Source organism: Panicum virgatum, chromosome 1K (genome assembly GCF_016808335.1).
Source record: "Panicum virgatum strain AP13 chromosome 1K, P.virgatum_v5, whole genome shotgun sequence".
Classification (NCBI taxonomy): domain Eukaryota; kingdom Viridiplantae; phylum Streptophyta; class Magnoliopsida; order Poales; family Poaceae; genus Panicum; species Panicum virgatum.
This window is the reverse complement of record NC_053136.1, coordinates 53,142,152-53,163,814: the sequence shown is the minus strand read 5'-3', so window position 1 is coordinate 53,163,814 and position 21,663 is coordinate 53,142,152. Positions and strand designations below refer to the sequence as shown.

The 21,663-nt window shown below is 50.0% G+C and overlaps 1 protein-coding gene and 1 long non-coding RNA gene across 6 annotated transcripts; one reads left to right on the top strand and one right to left on the bottom strand.

Annotated features, from left to right (window-relative positions):
* The first annotated feature begins 2,586 nt into the window (after positions 1-2,586).
* LOC120643609 (kinesin-like protein KIN-7D, chloroplastic) lies at positions 2,587-20,978 on the top strand. 5 transcript variants are annotated; one of them, XM_039920022.1, is made up of 23 exons: positions 2,587-3,080; positions 3,177-3,274; positions 4,288-4,377; positions 4,737-4,789; positions 5,246-5,311; positions 5,415-5,468; positions 5,606-5,665; positions 11,760-11,838; positions 12,150-12,217; positions 12,409-12,471; positions 12,629-12,733; positions 13,201-13,305; positions 13,382-13,489; positions 13,599-13,745; positions 13,923-14,105; positions 14,268-14,423; positions 14,609-14,827; positions 15,256-15,396; positions 15,475-15,600; positions 15,689-15,739; positions 19,066-19,113; positions 19,195-19,395; positions 20,010-20,978. In XM_039920022.1, the coding sequence occupies exons 1-23, from the start codon at positions 2,827-2,829 to the stop codon at positions 20,538-20,540; spliced, it is 3,006 nt and encodes a 1,001-aa protein (XP_039775956.1). In that variant the 5' UTR covers positions 2,587-2,826; the 3' UTR covers positions 20,541-20,978. The 5 variants fall into 5 exon arrangements, with proteins under 5 accessions (XP_039775956.1, XP_039775960.1, XP_039775966.1 ...); XM_039920026.1 differs by having other exon boundaries at positions 2,601-3,080; positions 20,019-20,978; XM_039920046.1 differs by lacking the exon at positions 2,587-3,080 and adding an exon at positions 3,724-3,794 and having other exon boundaries at positions 3,197-3,274.
* LOC120643637 lies at positions 6,305-11,388 on the bottom strand. The gene is made up of 2 exons (XR_005663085.1): positions 11,265-11,388; positions 6,305-6,615 (listed from the first exon to the last, which is right to left on the bottom strand). It is a non-coding gene; the product is annotated as an uncharacterized LOC120643637 (long non-coding RNA).
* Positions 20,979-21,663: the final 685 nt, after the last annotated feature.

Genomic DNA, 21,663 nt, shown 5'->3' with positions numbered 1-21,663 from the left:
AGGCCTCCACGTACGTCCACTCATTTCCATTAACGAGAATCTGCTCCCATATTTTGCTCAGAGCGATTGCACCTTCAGATCTCCATCCACTCCGTGACTCGGAGCTGGAGGAAGATGCCGATGAACCTGGCAAACCTCAAGTCAAATACTGGGGTACTGTGGCTTGTCTAATAACCGAAGCAATTATTGTCACGGTACGGTGAACCCCTGGTTTTCATCACGACAGCTAATGGGCAGGTGCTTGTGCTTGATTGTTTCACGGAGCTTTTGCAGGACACTGTTTGTGGTTGGGAGTGAGAGTAGACAACCGAGGATGACCGGTCACCGCCTTCACTTTTGCACCACCTTTTTTCGGCGCTGCACGCGACGAAGCGTCCCCATCCGGTGGATTTTGTTTGGCACATTATCTTGTAATCAATAGGCGCCTACTAGGTCATTAGATATGACTATGAATTAAAGAACTCTGAAGCTTCTACTCGAAAGAAAGAAATGGATGATTGCAAGTCCGTTCTTCTCATCTACTGAGCCCACCTTGCTTCAAATGCCTGCACACGCGTAGCTGCAGACTTGCGGTAGCAGCCCACACAAAAAGCTTTCAATGCTGCAGTATATAGGAAAACAGCGGGGACGAATTGCCTATCACGATTCTCGCGGTCCACCTGAAAGAAAAAAAAAATCATGGAATCCACTCAGTTCCATCAACTGGAATCCATCCATGTAGGAGCGGAAATGGGGTTTCTTCAAAAGAAAAAACAAACAAACAGCAGCAGCAGCAGAGAGCGAGAACAGGGAGATGTGCAGTTATTACTCACGGGCTTTGCCAACATTCAAGGCTTGGAGCCATGTGCCGAGCAACTAAACTATAAACCTCTGGCCGTTCAAATTGGCGTTCTACGGTTCTAGCCTTTGTCCACTACTCCAGTCCACTGGTGGTAAAAGGCCAAATAATGCATGTGGCACGTCTCACGTCCACACGCAGCCTAGCTGACCTTCACTTGGCACTACACCAAGCAGGCAAAGCACTGCCCAACCAACAAACCACAGATGACACAGTGCCAAGCACCGAAGCACGAAGTCCCTGCATACCAGTATACCACAACTCCACAAGCAACGTCGCCCCTTCAAAGTGAGCTCCCTACAGGCAACCCAACTCATTATTACTCCCCCGGGCCGGGCGTTCTGATCGCGGCTGGCACTTGGCACCAGGGTTAACAATTTCGGCGAAATTTCGCCGAAATTTCGGAAAATTTCCCGTTTTCGCTAGTTACCGGGATTCGAAATTTCGGTATTTTTCGGAAAATTTCGTTTTCAAATTCAAAATTCAACAAATTTCGACCGAAATTCATCGAAATTCGCCGAAATTTACCGAAATTTCGGAACGAAATTTCGTTTCCGGTAAACACCGGGATTTGACCGGAAAACGAAATGGTTAACCCAGCTTGGCACTGGGCACGCGCGCGCGCACCAGTCAGTCACCAGTGCTCACGAGCACGCGTCCGGGTGTGACCCGCCGCAGCCAGTATGGAGTGCGGACGCATGGTTCGGCTCGCTTGGCCGGCGCGCGCGCGGTCCCGGCGCGCGCCGGGGAAGGAAGCGGCCGAGCCCTTTCGCTGTCGGAAAACGACCGGGGCACGCGGATTCCGCAGCCGGACGCGCGCGCCCGCGGCGGCGGCTTCCTCCGCCGGGCCGTGTGCTGTCGCTGGCGCGGATTCGCTCTCGCTCGGCGGGTTCCGGCGCCCCGGCCGGCACGGGCCGTCGCCGGCGGAGCACGGCGACGCTGACGGCGACAGGAGATCGATCGGTAGCGCCTCGCAACGCAGAACTGACCTGTCGTGCATGCACAGCGTACGGCGTACCCGCGGAGATGTGCTCTGGTAAACTTCGTTCGGTGAGTGGCTCTGTTTTTCACAGACCGGGACCTCGCATCGTTAATAACTAGCGTAGCAACAAAAAGGGAGATGCATTTACTCCTATTTGTTTGTGGCTGCTCTGGTCAGGTCTGTGGCTCATCGCGCTCGTGCTCGATTTCAATGGGCGGTTTATGCAAAGTCAAACTCGCGAGCAATATTCTTTTACGGACGTGTCAGAAGGTCTTACGGATCACTGAAACACTAACTTTTCACTAACATGCTTTTTCTAAGCTACGTACTCTAGCAACTCCTTTGACTGTTCCCTTTTTTAATATAAAAAGCTCATCCTTACTCCATGGATGACCAAACTAAAACATGGTGCATTGTTCATTTCGAACGACTATTCCAGTACAGCGACGGAACCAACAGTATGGCTGACTGATAATAGCAACCCAACGACGAACAATTTGCACATCCTTTAACTAAGGCTCCAACAAAATTCGATGATTCTTCCTGCCTCTGCAAGCAAATCTTCCCTACAAAATCACTTGGATGAGGCCTACCATCGCAACGGGGCAGCCAATCGCACGACTCCCATCGACTTAGGCGAGTCAACACCTACTAACCAGTGCGCTGACCTGTCAGCGTCGGGGCCCGCACGGCAGCGCCGCCCGGTTTGCGCCCACACCCCGTCCCGCTCCCTCCGGCCTCCGCTGCCCAGTTGGCGAACGGGAAAAAGGGAGGAGTTGGTCGCGTCCGCGCTCTCTTTTCTTCCCCAACATCTTGCAGCGGCGGCAACCCCCGCGCATCGCTTCCGACGGAAGCAAAAAGGAGAAGCCATCCGAAAGGGGGACGAGCCGCCCCACGAGTGAGTGACCCAACCGGAAAGGGGGAAAAACCCTAGAAGAAACCCGCGTAAAGCGACCGGATCCAATGGCGGGTGCCTCGTGCTGCTAGATCTCGCGCCCTTCAGGCAATGGCGTCGCGGCCGGCGTCGCGGCAGCGGAAGACTGGGCCCGCATCGGCGGCGGCGGCGGCGAAGGGTTCGCATCAGCAGCAGCAGCCGCAGTCGGGCTCGCCGACGTCGACCACCACCACGACCACGTCCTCGTCGCGTCTCACGCCTGAGCTCTCGCTCGACGGGCCCGCGTCCCCGCTGTTCGCCGGGTTGGACGAGGACCCGGCGCCCAAGGAGAATGTCACCGTCACCGTCCGCTTCCGCCCGCTCAGGTTCAGCTCGCTTTGGCTACTAGAGTGGTGGTCCGTTTGGTTGCGGTTGGATTGGGGGGATGTGGACTGATTTCAGTTTTGGTCTCGGTTGTGAAGCCCGCGGGAGATTCGGCAGGGGGAGGAGGTCGCGTGGTACGCAGATGGTGACACAGTCGTGCGGAGTGAGCAGAACCCCAATGTCGCCTATGCTTACGGTATATGTGCGGTTTTTTTTGTGAATTTGTGGTTGCTGTGGCACTTGCGTGCTCCTTAATCATTGGTTTCATCAATTCATATTTGCCATATGCCACACGCCTTTTAATCCATATTATCAGTTTTCCCGTAAGGCAGGAGCAACTTAGGTGATTCAGCTCGTTCGTAGGCAAACACTGAGAATAGCCTGCCCTTGAATAGCTGAAACTTGTACCCTCCAATAAATTGCCACATCCACTGGTAGTCTCTAAACTTGAATAGCTCAAGCTTTGTGACAATTTGCGGCCATGCTTCAGATATGGTTGTCTCGAAACTCCTTGAAGTTTTCATTCATTCTTCTTGATATTGGTAGAATGACTGTTTTACATCGGACCATCAATTCACAAGAATTTTGTGTTGTGATGTGGTAGTTTTGTCATCCAATGCATCGGGGGATGTTTTTCGTGTACAGGTTTTGGCTCCTGCGCTTTATCATAATCTATAAGCTGGGTGACTGGGTCATAATGTGTGGTTCTATATTGGGTACGTAAAAAATAAATCTTGTCATGGAAATCCATCTTTTTTTCATCTGTATTTAAATTTAAATGCATCTTAATGTTCTTACTACCTTTTAGGCTTTTAGCTGCGTAGGCCTTTAGGTGCCACTTAATTATCTCACTTTAGTCTCCAAAAACAATGTAAATGGACAGCATCGCATAAGTTCAAGAAATTCCATTTTACTAAATATATTTCTTTATTACACTACACTCCCTCTTGCGGGAGTGAAATTTGTCATTTCCAGGTTTGTGCACCAAAATTAATTGTTCCTCACAAAGAAACTTTGTAATACTTGACACATGTCTCCTATCTATATAATAAGCCATTTAAGAGAATCATGTTGCATCGCTGCATGAAGCAAGTAGAAATTATTATCTGGGCTTTAGTTCTATGGAAATAGCCACATTTCTTAGGCTACCAATTTGCCATCATCTTAAACTCTAATTGTGACCACAGGCTAATCTTGTTTGTTATCCAGATCGGGTTTTTGCGCCAACTACTACAACCCGACATGTATATGATGTTGCAGCTCAACATGTCATTAGTGGTGCCATGGAGGGAGTAAATGGTAAATGATCTCCATTTTTGTTTTATGACTACCACAGGCTACCAATTTGCCATCATCTTATGACTACGTTTTCTTCGTATTTTATGACTTGGATCATAGCAACACATTGCTTTTCCTTTTTTTTGGATACTCTCTTAAAATATAAAAACAAGTTGATTTCTGTTTACAGAATGTCACGTTACTATGATCTTTCTTCTTCTTCTATATATTATTGTATCATAACAGTATTACATTTGGGTAACAGACAATATAATTCTTGGCCGTGTTCATTGGTTGAATGCAACAATGGATCCTGAGTTTCATTGCATGCATGTATCTTTAATTCTTAAAGTTAAATCTGGTAAACTTATATTTTGCAGGTACAATATTTGCATATGGTGTTACAAGCAGTGGGAAGACACACACGATGCATGTGAGAAAACTTACATCACATTAAGCTTTCATATCTTTGCTTTTGTCACAAATGTTAGCTATCTCATTCTTAGTCTACCACTGACTCTGGGTGCAGTCCAACATGTGAATTTGGAAAAAAATGTGGGTAACTAAAATATGACCGCAGATTGTGGTTGAGTAGGTTTTCTTCTCTGATTCAGTTATCTAAGGCTTATGTATCCCTATACCAAGTCTGCCATTCTCATAAAAGGAGAGGAAATGAAATTGCTTCACTCGCTAAACTGCTGTCATGCATGGCCATACGCAACTTTCATTTCTACGTTGAAGCATATGATTTGCAACTGACTGTTTCATGAGAACGTCTACCTTCACCTTATAATTACTAGATTAGACCAATATCAAACAACTTTCATTAATTTCTTCACATTTTTAAAATGTTTATTAGTATCTTCATATACCTGTTCTTTTGAGTCAGGGAGACCAAAGATCCCCGGGGATTATACCTTTGGCTGTCAAAGATGCATTTAGCATTATACAAGAGGTACTCTTTAAATACGAACCAGTCTTGTATTATGATATGGTGAAATATGCATAGACATGATGCAACCAAATCTCTTATACTACTGCTTTGTTTCTCTTTGTAGACACCGAATCGTGAGTTTCTCCTACGTGTGTCGTACTTGGAAATTTATAATGAGGTTTGTCAATGTAATCATTTTTGTTATCATTCTAATGTTTGTAATTTGAGGTACTTATGCTTGTTCTATAAGCGTCTCTTGATGAGGGTTTATTCTACAAAATGAACTGTTCTGATTGAGTGCTCATTGGTTTGTAGGTTGTCAATGATCTACTAAACCCTGCTGGTCAGAATTTGCGAATTAGAGAAGATCCTCAGGTGCTAATATATCCAGCCTTCGTCAATATAACTCTTTCTACAAAACTCGCCAAGTTTTCAAGCTATAAGAAACCAATGATTTCCCTGGTGGATGAATACTGTGCCTTTTTCCGAAAATTTTATACCAAGATAATAGTGCCATCCAAAGGTTCAAACTTGCTTGTTCAGTTGTTCCCATTCGCAATGTCTTTCAACATATGCTGAAAACTGATAACATGTAGGGTCTTTGGTACTTGTATTAGGTTAAATGTTAGATCACATTCTTCCCTGGAAGTCTGGAACAGGAGTCCTTGAAACATGATATTTTATGAAGAGTTTCAACTGATAGAATAATTAAAATCCACTCCTAAATCTGTTAGTATTTAGGATGGATGCAATGTATTGTTTTATGACTGGAAGGTGCCACAGAAGCTAAAAGATATGTTCTATATGATGGCGAGTCAGCAATCAAACCTGAGATGTTGTATGGTGCAAAATGTTGGCCTACTAAAAGGCAACATGTTTGATAGTTAAGTGCCAGAGAAATGTGTATGTTGCATTGGATTTGTGGTCATACAAAAATGGACCAGGTCATGATAGGCATAGGTAGTGAAATGAAGAAAAGCTTGTTAGATAATCACCATGCTCTAGCTTGCTCTCTTTCTTTATAGTAGTAGTAGCTCTACCTCTTTGACCTGCCGTGGCTTGCCACTTGATTTTGGGCGGCAAAGACTAGTGAGCATAGTTGCAGCTGCTAGTAGCAGCATGGCAGCAGTAGCAAGTAGTAGCAGCAGCAGTAGCAAGTAGTGTTAGAAGCTGCAAAGCACTGTAAGGCCATACCTTGTAAATGACTCACCTTGACTTGGTTGTGTATAAAGGAGAGAGTAGCTGCAGCTCAGTGGTTCAAGCAGCTCCACTGCCGTGTGTGCTCTTCCTGAGCTTCTTCTTCCTCTCCCCTTCTTCTTCTCCACCTGCAAGAGTGAGTGAGTGTGGTGAGGGAGTGCCAACAAGTGGTATTCAGAGCTTGAGTGTTCGAGCTTGGTGGCCATGACTTCCCTGGATCGTGAGCGTGGGCGCGGGCGTTCCCCGGAGCGGCGTGGTCGGCAGACGACGTACGTCGTGAAGAAGACGGTGCGGGAAGCCGGCAACGCGCAGTATCCCATGCTCACCCGCACGAACTACGCCGAGTGGGTGGTGCTGATGAAGGTGATGCTCAAGGCAAGGCGCCTGTGGGCGGCGGTGACAACGGGCACCACCGACGAAGAAGACGACCAGTCGGCCATGGAGGCCATCCTCAAGTCGGTGCCAACAGAGTACGTCGTCCCGCTCGGCGCCAAGGACTCCGCAAAGGAGGCCTGGGAGAGTTTGGAGACGATGCGGCTGGGAGGCGACCGCGTGCGCAAGGCGAAGGCGCAGCAGCTCAGGCGGGAGTACGAGGCAATCGCGTTCCGCGATGGAGAGGCCATCGAGGACTTCGCGCTGCGGCTCACCTCACTGGTGAGCCAGCTAGCGCAGGTCGGCGTCGCCATCGGCGAGGAGGAGGCGGTGGCGAAGTATCTCCGCGTCGTGCCGCCGCGATTCGCGCAGATTGCGCTCTCGATTGAGACGCTGCTCGACATGAGCACGCTCACAATCGAGGTGACCGGGCGGCTCAAGGCGGTTGAAGATCGCGCGGAGGCAACCGCCCGCACGACCGCCGGCGGCCAGCTACTGCTCACGGAGGAGCAGTGGGCGGCGCGCCTGCGCGAGAGGAAGCAGGGGGAGGGCTCCTCTGTTTCGCGCGGAGGTGGCGGAAGCGGTGCGCGCGGCAGGCGGCGCGGCAAACCGCGGCGGAAGGCTGAGGGGACCGACAAGGACGGCGGCAATCGCGCTGCCGACAAGGATCGGTGCCACAATTGCGGCAAAATCGGGCACTGGGCCCGAAATTGCAAGGAGCCAAGGCGCCAGGAGAGGGCGCATCTCGCCCAGGATGACGAGGAAGAGCCTGCGCTGCTCATGGCGCAGGTCTGCGCCATCAACACCGAGGCAGAGGACCGCGGCGGGCACGTCGAGCTCGACGAACCGCGCGCGCGGGTCAACCTCGGGCGGGCGGAAGAGGAGGCGGAGGAGCAGTGGTACCTCGACACCGGCGCGAGCAACCACATGACCGGCAACCGCGCGGCCTTCTCCGAGCTCGACACCGAAGTCGTCGGCACCGTGAAGTTCGGGGACAACTCCGGCGTTGGCATTCAGGGGCGCGGCACGGTCGTGTTCCAGTGCAAGGACGGCGAGCACAAGGCGCTCACGAACGTGTACTTCATCCCCAAGCTCCGGAGCAACATCATCAGCATTGGCCAGCTCGACGAGCGAGGCTGCCAGGTGCTGATTGACGGAGGCGTGCTCCGGATCAGAGATCGCGAGCGGAAGCTACTCGCCAAGGTCGCGCGGAGCAAGAACCGCCTCTACACCCTGGCGCTGCGCATTGCGCGCCCGGTGTGCTTGGCGGCACGCTGCGACGACGACGCATGGCGCTGGCACGCGCGCTACGGCCACCTGAGCTTTGACGCTCTGGCCAGGATGGCGAGGCGAGGCATGGTGAGAGGGCTGCCGCTGATCGAGCACGCGGGCGAGCTCTGCGACAGCTGCCTCGCTGGGAAGCAGAGGAGGCTGCCTTTCCCCAAGAAGGCGAGCTACCGCGTCGGCGACATCCTCGAGCTCGTCCACGGCGACCTCTGCGGGCCAATCACGCCAGCAACGCACGGCGGGCGGCGCTACTTCCTGCTTCTGGTGGACGACTGCAGCCGCTACATGTGGCTGCACCTCCTGTCAAGCAAGGATGAGGCGCCGGCGGCGATCAAGGAGTTCCAGGCGCGGGTGGAGACAGAATCGGGGAAGAAGCTGCGCGTGCTGCGGACGGATCGCGGCGGCGAGTTCACTTCGATCGAGTTCGGGCTCTACTGCGCCGGACAAGGCGTGGAACGCCATCTCACGGCGCCGTACTCGCCGCAGCAGAACGGCGTCGTGGAAAGGAGGAACCAGACGGTCGTCGGCATGGCGAGGAGCATGCTCAAGGCCAAGAGGATGCCGGCGGCGTTCTGGGGCGAGGCGGTGAGCACGGCGGTGTTCATTCTGAACCGCGCGCCCACCAAGAGCTTGGACGGCATGACGCCGTTCGAGGCATGGCACGGGAGGAAGCCGGACGTGTCCTTCCTCAGGACATTCGGCTGCATCGGGCATGTGAAGAAGACGAAGCCAAACCTCCCCAAGTTGGAGGATCGGAGCAGCCCGATGGTGTTCCTGGGTTACGAGCGCGGTAGCAAGGCGTACCGGCTCTACGATCCGCAGGCACGGCGCGTGGTGGTGTCCCGCGACGTGGTTTTTGATGAGGCGGCGTGTTGGAGTTGGGAGGAGGAGTAAGGTGATGGGGAAGCAGTGCGCGGAGCCTGGAGGGACTTCATCATCGAGCACGTGGAGGTCCAGGACGGGGAGGACGCCGACGGGGAAGCAGCGGCGAGCCCAGGAGTTGGCTCCCCTGCTTCAGGTGCGGCGGCAACGAGCCCAGGCGGCGGCTCCCCTGCTCCAGCCTCCCCTGTTTCGGAAACAGGGGAAGCGGAACCGGCTCCGCATTTGCCTGCGGGGTCGCCGGCCACACCTGCGGCACCATCACCAGGCTCAGCATCGCCGATCCACTACGTCACGCCTCCTCCGAGCGCCTCCTCGAACGTCGATGCGGAGTACTCCGGCGAGCCGCTCCGGTTCCGCGCGGTGGATGATCTCGTCGGTGATTCCAGTCCACCAGGGCAGGCGGCCCGGGTGCTGGACGATCTCGAGCTGCACCTGGGCAGCGCAGAGGAGCCACCGAGCTTCGCCGCAGCAGAGCAGGAGGCTTGCTGGCGGGTGGCGATGCTGGAGGAGATGGCGGCGGTGGAGGAGAACCACACGTGGGAACTTGTGGACCCGCCGATCGGATGCCGGCCGATCGGATTGAAGTGGGTGTTCAAGGTGAAGAAGAACGAGCGCGGCGAGGTGGTGCGGCACAAGGCGCGGCTCGTGGCCAAAGGATTCGTGCAGCGCGAGGGCATCGACTTCGAAGAAGTCTTTGCGCCGGTGGCGCGCATGGAGTCTGTGCGCCTACTACTGGCGCTGGCGGCGTCAAGGAGCTGGGAGGTCCATCATCTGGACGTGAAATCGGCGTTCCTCAACGGGGAACTCGCTGAGGAAGTGTACGTGCAGCAGCCGCCGGGATTTGTCGTCGCCGGCGAGGAGCACAGGGTGCTCCGCCTGCGCAAGGCCTTGTACGGGCTGCGTCAGGCGCCGCGCGCATGGAACATCAAGCTCGACGCCAGCCTCACCACGCTCGGCTACACCAAGTGCGCCACCGAGCACGCCCTCTACACGCACCGGTCGAAGGGCGGACTGGTAATCGTCGGCGTGTACGTCGACGACCTCATCGTCACCGGCACAGAGCAGCGTGACATCGATGCGTTCAAGAAGAAGATGAAGGCGATGTTCCGCATGTCTGACCTCGGCCTGCTCACCTACTATCTCGGGATCGAGGTGGAGCAGGGGAGGGACGCCATCACGCTCCGCCAGAGCTCCTACGCCGAGAAGCTGCTGGAGCGGAGCGGGATGGGCGAGTGCAGGGCGTGCCAGACGCCCATGGAGGAGAAGATCAAGCTGTCAAAGGACAGCACTGCCCCCTTGGTGGACGCCACGAGCTACCGGAGCATCGTCGGCGGGCTACGCTACCTCACACACACGCGGCCGGACATTGGGTTCGCCGTGGGGTACGTGAGCCGGTTCATGGCGGAACCGCGGGAGGATCACCTCGCCGCGGTCAAGCATCTGCTCCGCTATGTGGCGGGGACGCGCGGCTACGGGCTCATCTACCCAAGGAGGAGCAGGGGAGAGCTGGAGCTGATCGGTTTCAGCGACAGCGACATGGCGGGCGACGTTGATGGACGGCGGAGCACGACTGGCGTGCTCTTCTTCCTTGGAGCGTGCCCGATCTCCTGGCAATCGACGAAGCAGAAGGTCGTCGCGCTAAGCACTTGCGAGGCAGAGTACATTGCGGCGGCGACGGCATGTTGCCAGGGAGTTTGGCTGGGGAGGCTGCTGGCAGAGCTCACCGGAGAAGACGCTCGGGCACCCGTCCTGATGGTGGACAACCAGTCCGCCATTGCCCTTGCCAAGAACCCCGTCCACCACGACCGGAGCAAGCACATCGACACCAAGTTCCACTACATCCGTGACTGCGTCGATGGTGGACAGATCAAGCTCGAGCATGTCGAGACTGCTCGACAGCTCGGTGACATCCTCACCAAGCCACTTGGGCGCGTTCGACTCACAGAGTTGAGGACCAAGATTGGAGTTGAGGAAATCAAGCAAGAGCAATGCAATTAGGGGAAGATTTGTTAGATAATCACCATGCTCTAGCTTGCTCTCTTTCTTTATAGTAGTAGTAGCTCTACCTCTTTGACCTGCCGTGGCTTGCCACTTGATTTTGGGCGGCAAAGACTAGTGAGCATAGTTGCAGCTGCTAGTAGCAGCATGGCAGCAGTAGCAAGTAGTAGCAGCAGCAGTAGCAAGTAGTGTTAGAAGCTGCAAAGCACTGTAAGGCCATACCTTGTAAATGACTCACCTTGACTTGGTTGTGTATAAAGGAGAGAGTAGCTGCAGCTCAGTGGTTCAAGCAGCTCCACTGCCGTGTGTGCTCTTCCTGAGCTTCTTCTTCCTCTCCCCTTCTTCTTCTCCACCTGCAAGAGTGAGTGTGGTGAGGGAGTGCCAACAAAGCTTGTCACCAACACTGGTTGAGAGGGTTTGGACATGTCCAACAGAGACCCCCCAGAAGCACCAGCTCATAGCTGAATCCTTAGGGTGACAATAATGTTAGGAGAGGTAGGGGTTGGCCGAACTTGACATGGGAGGAGGCAGTAAAAAGGAACTTCAAAGGGTGGAATATACACAGAAGCGTAAAATCATCTATTCTCCTAATAATATCACTATTATTGATGCTTTATATCTATATCTATATTCATTTTCTCTTCATTTTCCCTTTTTGTTGGTGTTGTTGCATATTGTTTTGTACAGTTTTCTGATGGTTCCTTGATCTGCAATTCTGCATTAACATTCTCAGGGAACGTTTGTTGAGGGTATCAAGGAAGAAGTTGTATTATCTCCTGCACATGCACTGTCCCTTATTGCAGCTGGAGAAGGTGTTTTCCAAAATTTTTACCTGATGATTCTGTTTCAAAATGATCTTCGTGATAGGTCTAAACTTTCATGTGAAAAAAGGTGTTGTAGCATGACATTGAACTATTATAAGTAAGCTGAGGGGCAATTCTTTTCAAGTTCCTGAACCTTCGAATATTTTCACATTCATGATTAGTTCATAACCTTCGAATATTGATGCTAAGCCTGCACACACAGTGCCCGTAGTTCTTAGTCTACTATTTTGTTCCACTAATTTTTTTTTGTTGATCAACATATTAAGAAATACTAATTACTGTGTCCATTTTGATTGCAGAGCATAGACATGTTGGATCCACCAACTTCAATCTACTAAGTAGCAGAAGTCATACTATTTTCACACTGGTAATGAGGTGTAGCAATTTTGTGTAGAGTAAATTTGTGTCCATCTGCTATTTGAAGAATAATGAAGCACTAATATTTGGTTTTGCATTGGCATATTGCAAGTCATTAATTGTATCTTCAAAGCATACTTAAATTGGAAGAGCTGTTGATGCTAGGGATGAACTTTTATGTCTCGTTTCGTTACATGACAGACTATAGAGAGCAGCCCTTGTGGCGAGGCTAATGAAGGGGAAGCTGTCACCTTCTCACAGCTGGTGAGTTTGTCTATTTTTTAGCTGTAAAATTACCACCTTAGCACTTAGTTAAAGATACTAGTGCTATATTTATCCATTTTTTTGTTTGCATCCAACATGTCTTGGTCCTGGCAGCCAGAGCATAAATTGATTCTTTAGTTGTGCCACTCAATTGCAGAACCTCATCGATCTGGCAGGTTCGGAGAGCTCAAGGGCAGAAACCACTGGACTACGGCGGAAAGAAGGATCTTATATCAACAAAAGCTTGCTAACTCTTGGAACGGTAGGATTTAAAATTTAAACCTATCATTTTGGTTGTTTGACATGGTATTTTGATACCCAAGCATTAGCGCACTCATGTTTTATCCATTCCAAACATGATCTGATATGACAGGTTGACTGACTAGATTTTTCATGAGTACATGTACTACACAGTTGGATGATTTAAAATGTTTACATCATAGTGTGTTGGATCATTGATCAATGGATGTGCGCCACAGTTTATTTACTTTACCACAAGTTATTCTTAGGCTATTCTCATTATTTCAGTAAATCACTTTTTTATGAGGTAAATATTAGGTAATTGGCAAATGTTTTCAAATTAAGTTTGATGAAAGAAGATTGCCATTTGCTTTTTTATCCCCTTTACCTTCAAGAATCTAGTTAAGCAATGCTCTTAATCAGCTCTGTGTGGATATATGCTGCCTGGTATCTCGAATTATAAATGAGCTCATGGTCTGCCCACTTCAGGTGATATCAAAGCTGACTGATGGAAAGGCTACACATGTTCCGTATCGAGATTCAAAATTAACACGACTACTTCAGTCATCCCTCAGTGGTCAAGGGCGTGTTTCAGTAAGTTGCTCATTGCCTGCTGGGATCTACTTGTAATGTTATCAGGATTTCTCATAACTCTTTTTTTCTTTTGCAGCTAATTTGCACAGTGACACCAGCATCAAGTAATTCTGAAGAGACCCACAATACACTAAAATTTGCCCACCGTGCGAAACGCATTGAGATCCAAGCATCACAGAACAAAGTAGGCCTAACATTTACTTGGCAATAATTCTTAGACTATTTTGTCACTGATATATACGAAATGAGTTATTTCTGATATATGCTTCTGGATCTTTCTTTATGTTTTGCAGATTATAGATGAGAAATCTTTAATAAAGAAGTACCAAACTGAGATTCGCAGATTAAAGGAAGAGCTAGAGCAGCTGAAAATGGGTATTATTACTGGCACACCCTCAAAAGATACTGGGGAAGATAATATCTTCCTTTGGAAACAAAAGGTGCTATTTTTTTTTTTATTTCAGTTGAACCTCTGCTTATGACATTATATTGGATGTAATTTTTTTTCTGGTGTGATGTAGATTTAATATAGATTATGTTATTTATAATGCCACATATTTGCTTTGCTGGTGCATCCTCAAATCCTCCGTACTATTGTTTTTCCAACGTATGAAAAGCTAGAAGATGGTAACGTCAAGCTGCAGTCTAGGCTGGAACAAGAGGAGGAAGCTAAAGCTGCTTTGCTTGCAAGGATACAGCGTTTAACAAAACTTATACTGGTTTCTACTAAGGCAACCCAGACTTCTAGATTTTCTCCACATCCTGGACCAAGACGAAGACATTCTTTTGGTGAAGAGGAGGTCTGGCTATGTATGCTTATGAAATTATTATGATTGGGGCCATTCAACTACCTTCTATATTCATTTTATCTGTCCATCCTTCTTTGGAAAAATGGGATGAATCCCTTATCAGTGTTTCTATATAAACATGGAGTTGCCTAAGTTTGCGTGTTAACATTGCAGCTGGCGTATCTTCCGTACAGAAGACGAGATATAGTGATGGATAATGAAAGCAATGAATTGCTTCTTCCTGTTGAAGGGTTTGGTGTATCACTTGAAGATTCTTCAAAGGAAGAAAAAAAGAATAGGAAAGGACTTCTCAACTGGTTCAAACTCCGGGTATGCCAGCTTTGCAAAACATTGCATCTTGGACTTAAAATATGCGCATGCCAATACTGAATTGAGTCGATTTTTTAGCTGCTCTTTTACATATTTGCAAGTGGGGAATACCAAAGAGATTTGAATGTTGAATCCTGGTGTCAAATTAAAGTAATAATCAATCCATGTGCTATATTGATTTCCAGAAACGTGATGGAGCTTCTATTCTGACAAGTTCAGAAGGTGACAAGTCCAGTTTGACTAAATCAACCGCCCCTTCAACACCTATTGGGGAAACTGTCAATTTCCATGCAGAACCAAGAATTTCAAATTCTTTCGCTGGTGAAAATGTATCAGCTGATCTGTTTAGCATTGGCCATGGGGAATTTCCTTCTGGAAGCATTCATGGGGAAGAAATTCCTTTGGTACGCTTCTTTTTTTTATTAAGACAAATATTATCAGATTGTACATGGCATTCCAGAATAAGAATTGCTTCCTCACAAGTCTTCTACAGAAGAAAAGATGTCAGAAGTACAGTTTTGTCTTGGAGAGGCCGATTCTGGCGATTTCTCAATTACTGTTCTATATGTAGGACATATTTGTCAGGACGATAATTTTACTACCACAGTAGTTGCTGTTTGTTCAATTGCTATAGGCAGATCCTAGTTTTTGTAGGTACTGCACCGCCTTAGGAGTTTATGCATAAATTATAGAAATGATAATATTCTTGCTGGCAACATTGTGATAGTGTCCCCCTGTTCAGGATCCAATAGGAAAAGAGATGTATGCCTTTTTTTATTTTGTGTCAAGAGATCCCATTACTTACATGCTGTAATATGTGATCTGGTACCAGACAAGTGGGAAAACGATGGACCATGTTGATTTATTGAGAGAGCAGCTGAAGATTTTGTCAGGGGAGCTGGCACTGCAAACAAGTGTTCTTAAGCGCCTTACAGAGGAAGCTGGAAGAAGTCCACAGAGTGATAACATTCAGGTACTCCCTTACTTAATGTTTGTTGTGTGCTTTTACAACCTTTTCAGGACTTTAACCTTTTACCTGTTGGTATTGAAGATGGAAATGAAGAAGATCAGTGATGAAATTAAGGGGAAGAAGCGGCAGATAGAATCTTTGGAAAGAGAGATAGCTCGTGCAACATTGGGAAGTCAAGGAAAGGCTGACAAGTTAGAACTTTCACCGGTAATGTTCTATATTTGTTTTGGTTTTCTGCTATCTCTTTACTGAGCATTTCTGTATAACAATTGGATTGTTCTTATTGATTTTGCAGTCTTATCCTGAATTACTTGAGCAGCTCAATGAGAAATCATTTGAACTTGAGGTATATACTTGTTTGTCTTGCTCTAGTACTTTTGGATTGTGTCCAGTGTCCCTTTTGCTGGAAATGGTTGCAGGTCACAGGCAGAAAAGAAATGCCAATCACCTTTTTTGAGAGATAGATGACATAACACAAACATTTTGTTGGTGTATATGTGAGCCCATGTATAGAGGCCCATCTAGAGGCCCATGTATAGGATCTATATATCCCACTCTTCTAGGGTTTGGAGGAATACAAGCCATTATTCTCTCCTATCCTCTGTCTAACATGGTATCAGCTAGCCATCCTCCTCTCTCCTACCTCTAGCCGCCGCCGCCGCCCCTCTCCTCTCCTCTGCTGCTTCCCTCTCCTCTCTTCTCTGCTGCTGCCGGCGCCCTTGCGCCGCGCGCGTGGCCCCAGGACCGTGCGCCGCGCGCGTCCGCCCTTCCTCCTCCGGATCCGGCCGCCGTTGCCGCCGTCCTGGGCGCGAGCGCGGCCTCTGGTGCCGGCGGGGCACCCTCCCCGGCTCCGCGCGCGTGGCCCTAGGGCGGGGAGCCTGGATCCGCCGCCGCCGCCGCCCTAGCCGCCGAGCGCGAGCGCGCCGCGGCCCGCGGCCCCATCCCCGGCGCCGGCCGCGCTCCTGGTCGCCGCTGCGCCCTTGGACGCCGCGGCCCTGGCCGCCCTCTCCTCCCTGCCCGGCGCCGATCCAGCACCTGTGGAGGCCGCGGCTGGCGCTCCTCTGCTCGTTACGGCTGGGGGTGGGGTGGATGTGCCGCCCGCCCCTTCTTGGGCCGCCGCCGGTCCTCCTCCGTCCTGGGCCGCCGGTCCTTCCTGCGCCGGCCCATCCGGCCCCGGCCGCGTCGGCCCAGCTGCCTGGCCCTGGAGGAGGAGCAGCCGAGGCCGTGCGCGCCGCGGGCACCGGTGCAGGTGTACCAGCGTCGTTTGGCGCCGACACCGGCGCCGCCGCGGTACGCTGAGCCGGTGCAGGTGTACCGGCGTCGTTCGGTGCCGACACCGGCACCGCCTCCTGCTCCGGAGGCTCCTGCGACGCCTCCACCGGAGCCGCCGCCGCCGCCGCCTCCACCGGCTCCCTCTCGAGCCGAGCCGGCAGTGTACTACCTGCTCGTCGTCCATCGGAATCCTCGGCATATCCATCCCATGGTGACTCGGCGGATGGCGTCTCAGGCCGCGACTCTCTCCGCCACCGAGGGAGAGCCGCGGGTCTCTCTGGTACCCTCCTCTGTCCGCGATGCCTTGGCGGATCCTCACTGGCGTCACGCGATGGAAGAGGAGTACGCGGCTCTTCTTGCCAACCAGACGTGGGACCTCGTGCCGCGTCCGTCTGGTTGCAATGTGGTGACTGGCAAGTGGATCTGGACGCATAAGCGTCGGGCTGATGGCACACTGGAGCGCTACACGGCTCGCTGGGTTCTCCGGGGGTTCACTCAGCGACCTGGTGTGGACTATGATGAGACTTTCAGCCCAGTGGTGAAGCCTGCTACTGTGCGCACGGTCCTCTTGCTTGCGCTCTCGCGCTCCTGGCCTGTGCACCAGCTGGACGTGAAGAATGCGTTTCTTCACGACACTCTGTCAGAGACTGTCTACTGCTCTCAGCCGGCGGGATTTGTGGACTCGAGTCGTCCGGATATGGTCTGCAGACTCAACAAGTCTCTCTATAGTCTGAAGCAGGCTCCTCGGGCTTGGTACTCTCGGTTCGCCACGTTCTTGCTGACATTGGGGTTCACAGAGGCCAAGTCTGACACATCTCTCTTCATCTACCGCCATGGGGATGAGACTGCATATCTGCTGCTCTATGTCGATGACATTGTGGTCACAGCCTCCAGTCAGCATTTGCTTCAGAGTGTCATCTCCTCTCTGCAGCAGGAGTTTGCTATTAAGGATCTGGGTCAGCTCCACCACTTCTTGGTTGTCACTGTTGAGCCTCGCTCGTCTGGTCTTCTCCTTCACCAGCGGCAGTACGCACTCGATATTCTGGAGCGGCCTGGGATGACTGATTGCAAGCCCTGCTCCACTCCTGTCGACACTCAGGCGAAGCTGTCTGCTGATCTGGGTGATCCGGTGGCTGATCATATTGCCTACTGGAGTCTGGCTGGCGCTTTGCAGTACCTCACCTTCACCAGACCGGACCTCACCTACGCTGTTCAGCAGGTCTGTCTCCATATGCATGATCCCCGGGAGTCACACCTTGCTGCGCTGAAGCGTCTCCTCCGCTACGTCCGTGGCAGGCGGCACTGTGGACCTCGGCCTGGTGATTCACCGCTCGTCCTCTGCTGAGCTGGTGGTCTACACCGACGCTGACTGGGCTGGCTGCCCGGACACTCGTCGCTCCACTTCTGGCTACGCCGTCTTCCTGGGCGGCAACCTGGTCTCCTGGTCGTCCAAGCGGCAGCCGGTTGTCTCCCGCTCCAGTGCTGAGGCGGAGTACCGGGTTGTCGCTAACGGCGTGGCGGAGGCGTCCTGGCTACGACAGCTCTTGGCGGAGCTCCACAGCCCGCTCGCCAAGAGCACGCTCGTCTACTGCGACAACGTCAGCGCCATTTATCTCTCCACCAACCCCGTCCAGCATCAGCGGACGAAGCATGTGGAGATCGACTTACACTTCGTGCGCGACAGAGTCGCCATTGGCGATGTTCGGGTACTCCATGTCCCGACTACCTCCCAGTTTGCTGACATCTTCACCAAGGGACTGCCCTCCTTGACCTTCTCAGAGTTTCGCTCCAGACTCAACGTAGCCAGTGGCTAGTTGTGGCCGCGGGAGGTGTTTGCCCTTTGTACTCTATTTGTACTCTCTTTTTGTCCAATCTTGAACACCGCTGCGCCGGTAGTTCAGACTGCGCGGGGGGGGGGGGTGTTGGCTTTCTTGTTGTCCAGTATTGAACACCGCTGCGCTGATAGTTTAGACTGCGGGGGGGGGGGGGGGGGGTGTTGGTGTATATGTGAGCCCATGTATAGAGGCCCATCTAGAGGCCCATGTATAGGATCTATATATCCCACCCTTCTAGGATTTGGAGGAATACAAGCCATTATTCTCTCCTATCCTCTGTCTAACACATTTTAAGAATTTTAAAGAAATTTCATCACTAAGTTTCATGCTTGCATATCTGACATTTCAGACACACACACCTTCTCAATATTGATGAAAATTAATGCCTTTCAAATGGATTTAATTTGAGTTTGATCCAACACTTGCTCATTGTTAAATGGTTTCATTTGATTGTATAAAATGTGTGATTGTTTAGCACACTTTTAATGACCGCAATAATCCTATTATACTTCATGGTCTTTTCATTCATTAGTGTTTGGTTATCATTTAAGATTTCTTATTGCAGGTTAAGGCCGCAGATAATAGAGTAATACAAGAACAGCTAAATGAGAAGGTTAGATGCCTGAGATCTTTTAGGTGAATGGTGAAGTGATTAGGAGCCATTTATGACACTTCTTTGATTTACTTCTCTCAGATAAGTGAATGCATGGAATTACAAGCTGAAGTTACTCATCTCAAAGAACAGCTGTCCCAAGCTCTTGAAGCTAAGGATTTGCTGTCAGATAGCATGATGCAGAATAATAGAGTAGTTAACCACGAAGTTGAACGCCATGCTGATCAAGGAAGTGCTGTTCCAAGGGAGTTCTCTACGGAACCACTACAAAAACAGCAGCAGGTTTGCTTTCTCTGCTCTAGCTTCCACTTTCTTTATAATTGCTTTCTGTGTTCTAAGAGAGGTCTCTTTCCAACCACTACAAAAACAGCATTAGGGATTATAGGCTGTATGCTAAAAAAAAGACAACAACTTAACTAGCAATTAGCCATTGTGTTAGTGCCTGGGATGTATTAATGGCTCCATTGACACTCAATATTAAAAGTATACACGTGAGGAGTATTAATGATTCATAAATGCTAATGACTTGTTAGCAGTAAATATTCAAACTTCCATGAATGCTGCTGTTAACAAGCGGTTGTATAAAAAATATTTGGATTTAAGGTAGTAGACAAAAGCCAACTCATTTTCACTGAAAATTTTTGCTGTCTTGTATTCTGTGGTGGTGAAGGTATTTGAGGCGAATGAATTTGTTCAAATAGGCCGTCTTTCATCCATGTTTTATGGTCATACACTTCATTGCAATTGCAACCTTTACCACATTAAAAATAATATTTGGTGTTCTTATTTGAGATGTAATATTTTTTGCGATTTACATTCTTTATGACATTGCTATCATTTTATTGTGTTATTTTTATTTTTACTTACCTTACTTTTCCCATTTTTTTTGGCATTAGCGTCTTCAGTCAAATGAGGTTGATGAGCTGAAGCAAAAGGTGTCTGAACTCGTTGAAATCAAAGCTCAACTTGAGGATCGCAACCAAAAGCTACTGGAGGAAAGTACGTATGCAAAAGGCTTGGCTTCAGCTGCAGGTGTCGAATTGAAAGCATTGTCAGAAGAAGTGACCAAGCTGATGAACCAAAATGAGAAGCTTGCAATTGAATTGGCGTCACTGAGAAGTCCAACTCCACGCAGAGTTAGCAGTGGACCAAGAGGTGCTAGGAGGGAAAGCATGAGCAGAAGACACGAGCCAGCTAGCAGAAGAGACACCAATAATGCAAGCCACGAAAGGGAAAAAGCTCTAGAGAATATGCTTATGGAGAAGGAACAGAAAGAAGCAGAGCTCCAAAGGAAAGTCGAGGAGTCAAAGCAGAAGGAAGCCTTCCTGGAAAGTGAGCTCGCCAATATGTGGGTTCTAGTAGCAAAACTGAAGAAGTCTCAGGGTTATGAACATGAGGATTCGGAAGCCAAACATAATGTCTCGTGACCTGCAAGTTATAGTCAATCATGAAAATTCTGCTTGGCTTGGGTGTGGGTTTTCTGTATGTAAGTTGCTCATATTGGGTTTTCTGTTTTTTAGTGTGAGACTGTGAGTTAGTGTCTCATTCTGTATATTCTCAGCGTGATCAAATATGCCTGTAGTACTTTCACTGACTAGTTTGCCTAGAGCTTTCTGTCGATGCTACAGCGGCATTTTGGGTTCTTCAGGCACATAACCCGGCGTTGCAGGAACATTGAACAGATATAAGGAAATCTGACGGGTTTCTGATGCCCACTCCAATATCTAACCTGTATTAGTTCTACTCATCCTGGTCTTAATATTGAAAGGATATCAATGTGAATATATCCTTAAGAGTGAATTCCATTGTATTGTCACACTTATTCTGATTACATCTTCAATATAATGTGCATTGACCGGATGTCTGATCTTAGTTTCCGCAAATGTTATCTGCTTCGTTGTACTGAGCAGCTGTGTGTTTTTTTTACTAGTTATGTGATGATGCCATGCTGTAATACATGCTGGGTCTTGTATAGCCTGTCTCAGGTGCTTGTTCCTGCAGCTCGCCATGACTTCAGATTTCGTCATGCACATATACCTGTTCGGCTGTTCCTCTGTCAGTCAGCTCCAAAAGATACATACAACTATATGATTTGGGCTTTACAGGCTGTATGACGCAAGCACTCTTGATTCTCTTGAATTTGACGGCTATCTTCCTATTAGATCTTTGAGTGGAGCAGCTTTTACTTCCCAAGTTTTGCATTGAGATGGGTGGGCTGTTACTTTATCCTTCAGCTTCCAATTCTTCCAGTGCACTCCACTGACGGCTTATATGTTCAAAATTGAATCCGACCAAATGGAAAATAGCATGCAAGTCCACATAACTCAAGCCCTCAAGGTCCTCGCCGTCCGCCGTGATTCTCCATACCTTGGCTCATGGCTGTCGCGGGCACGTCCAGGGTCGCCGTTTGTTTTGGAGCACCGACCTTGGCCGGACTTGGGGAATCAACCGCGCCGACGTGTGCGCTGCGCTTTCCAAGCCACCACCACCCCCATTCGTCCCGAACGGCCGGTTCCATCCGTCGGCGGCTGCTGGATGTGAGCGCCACGC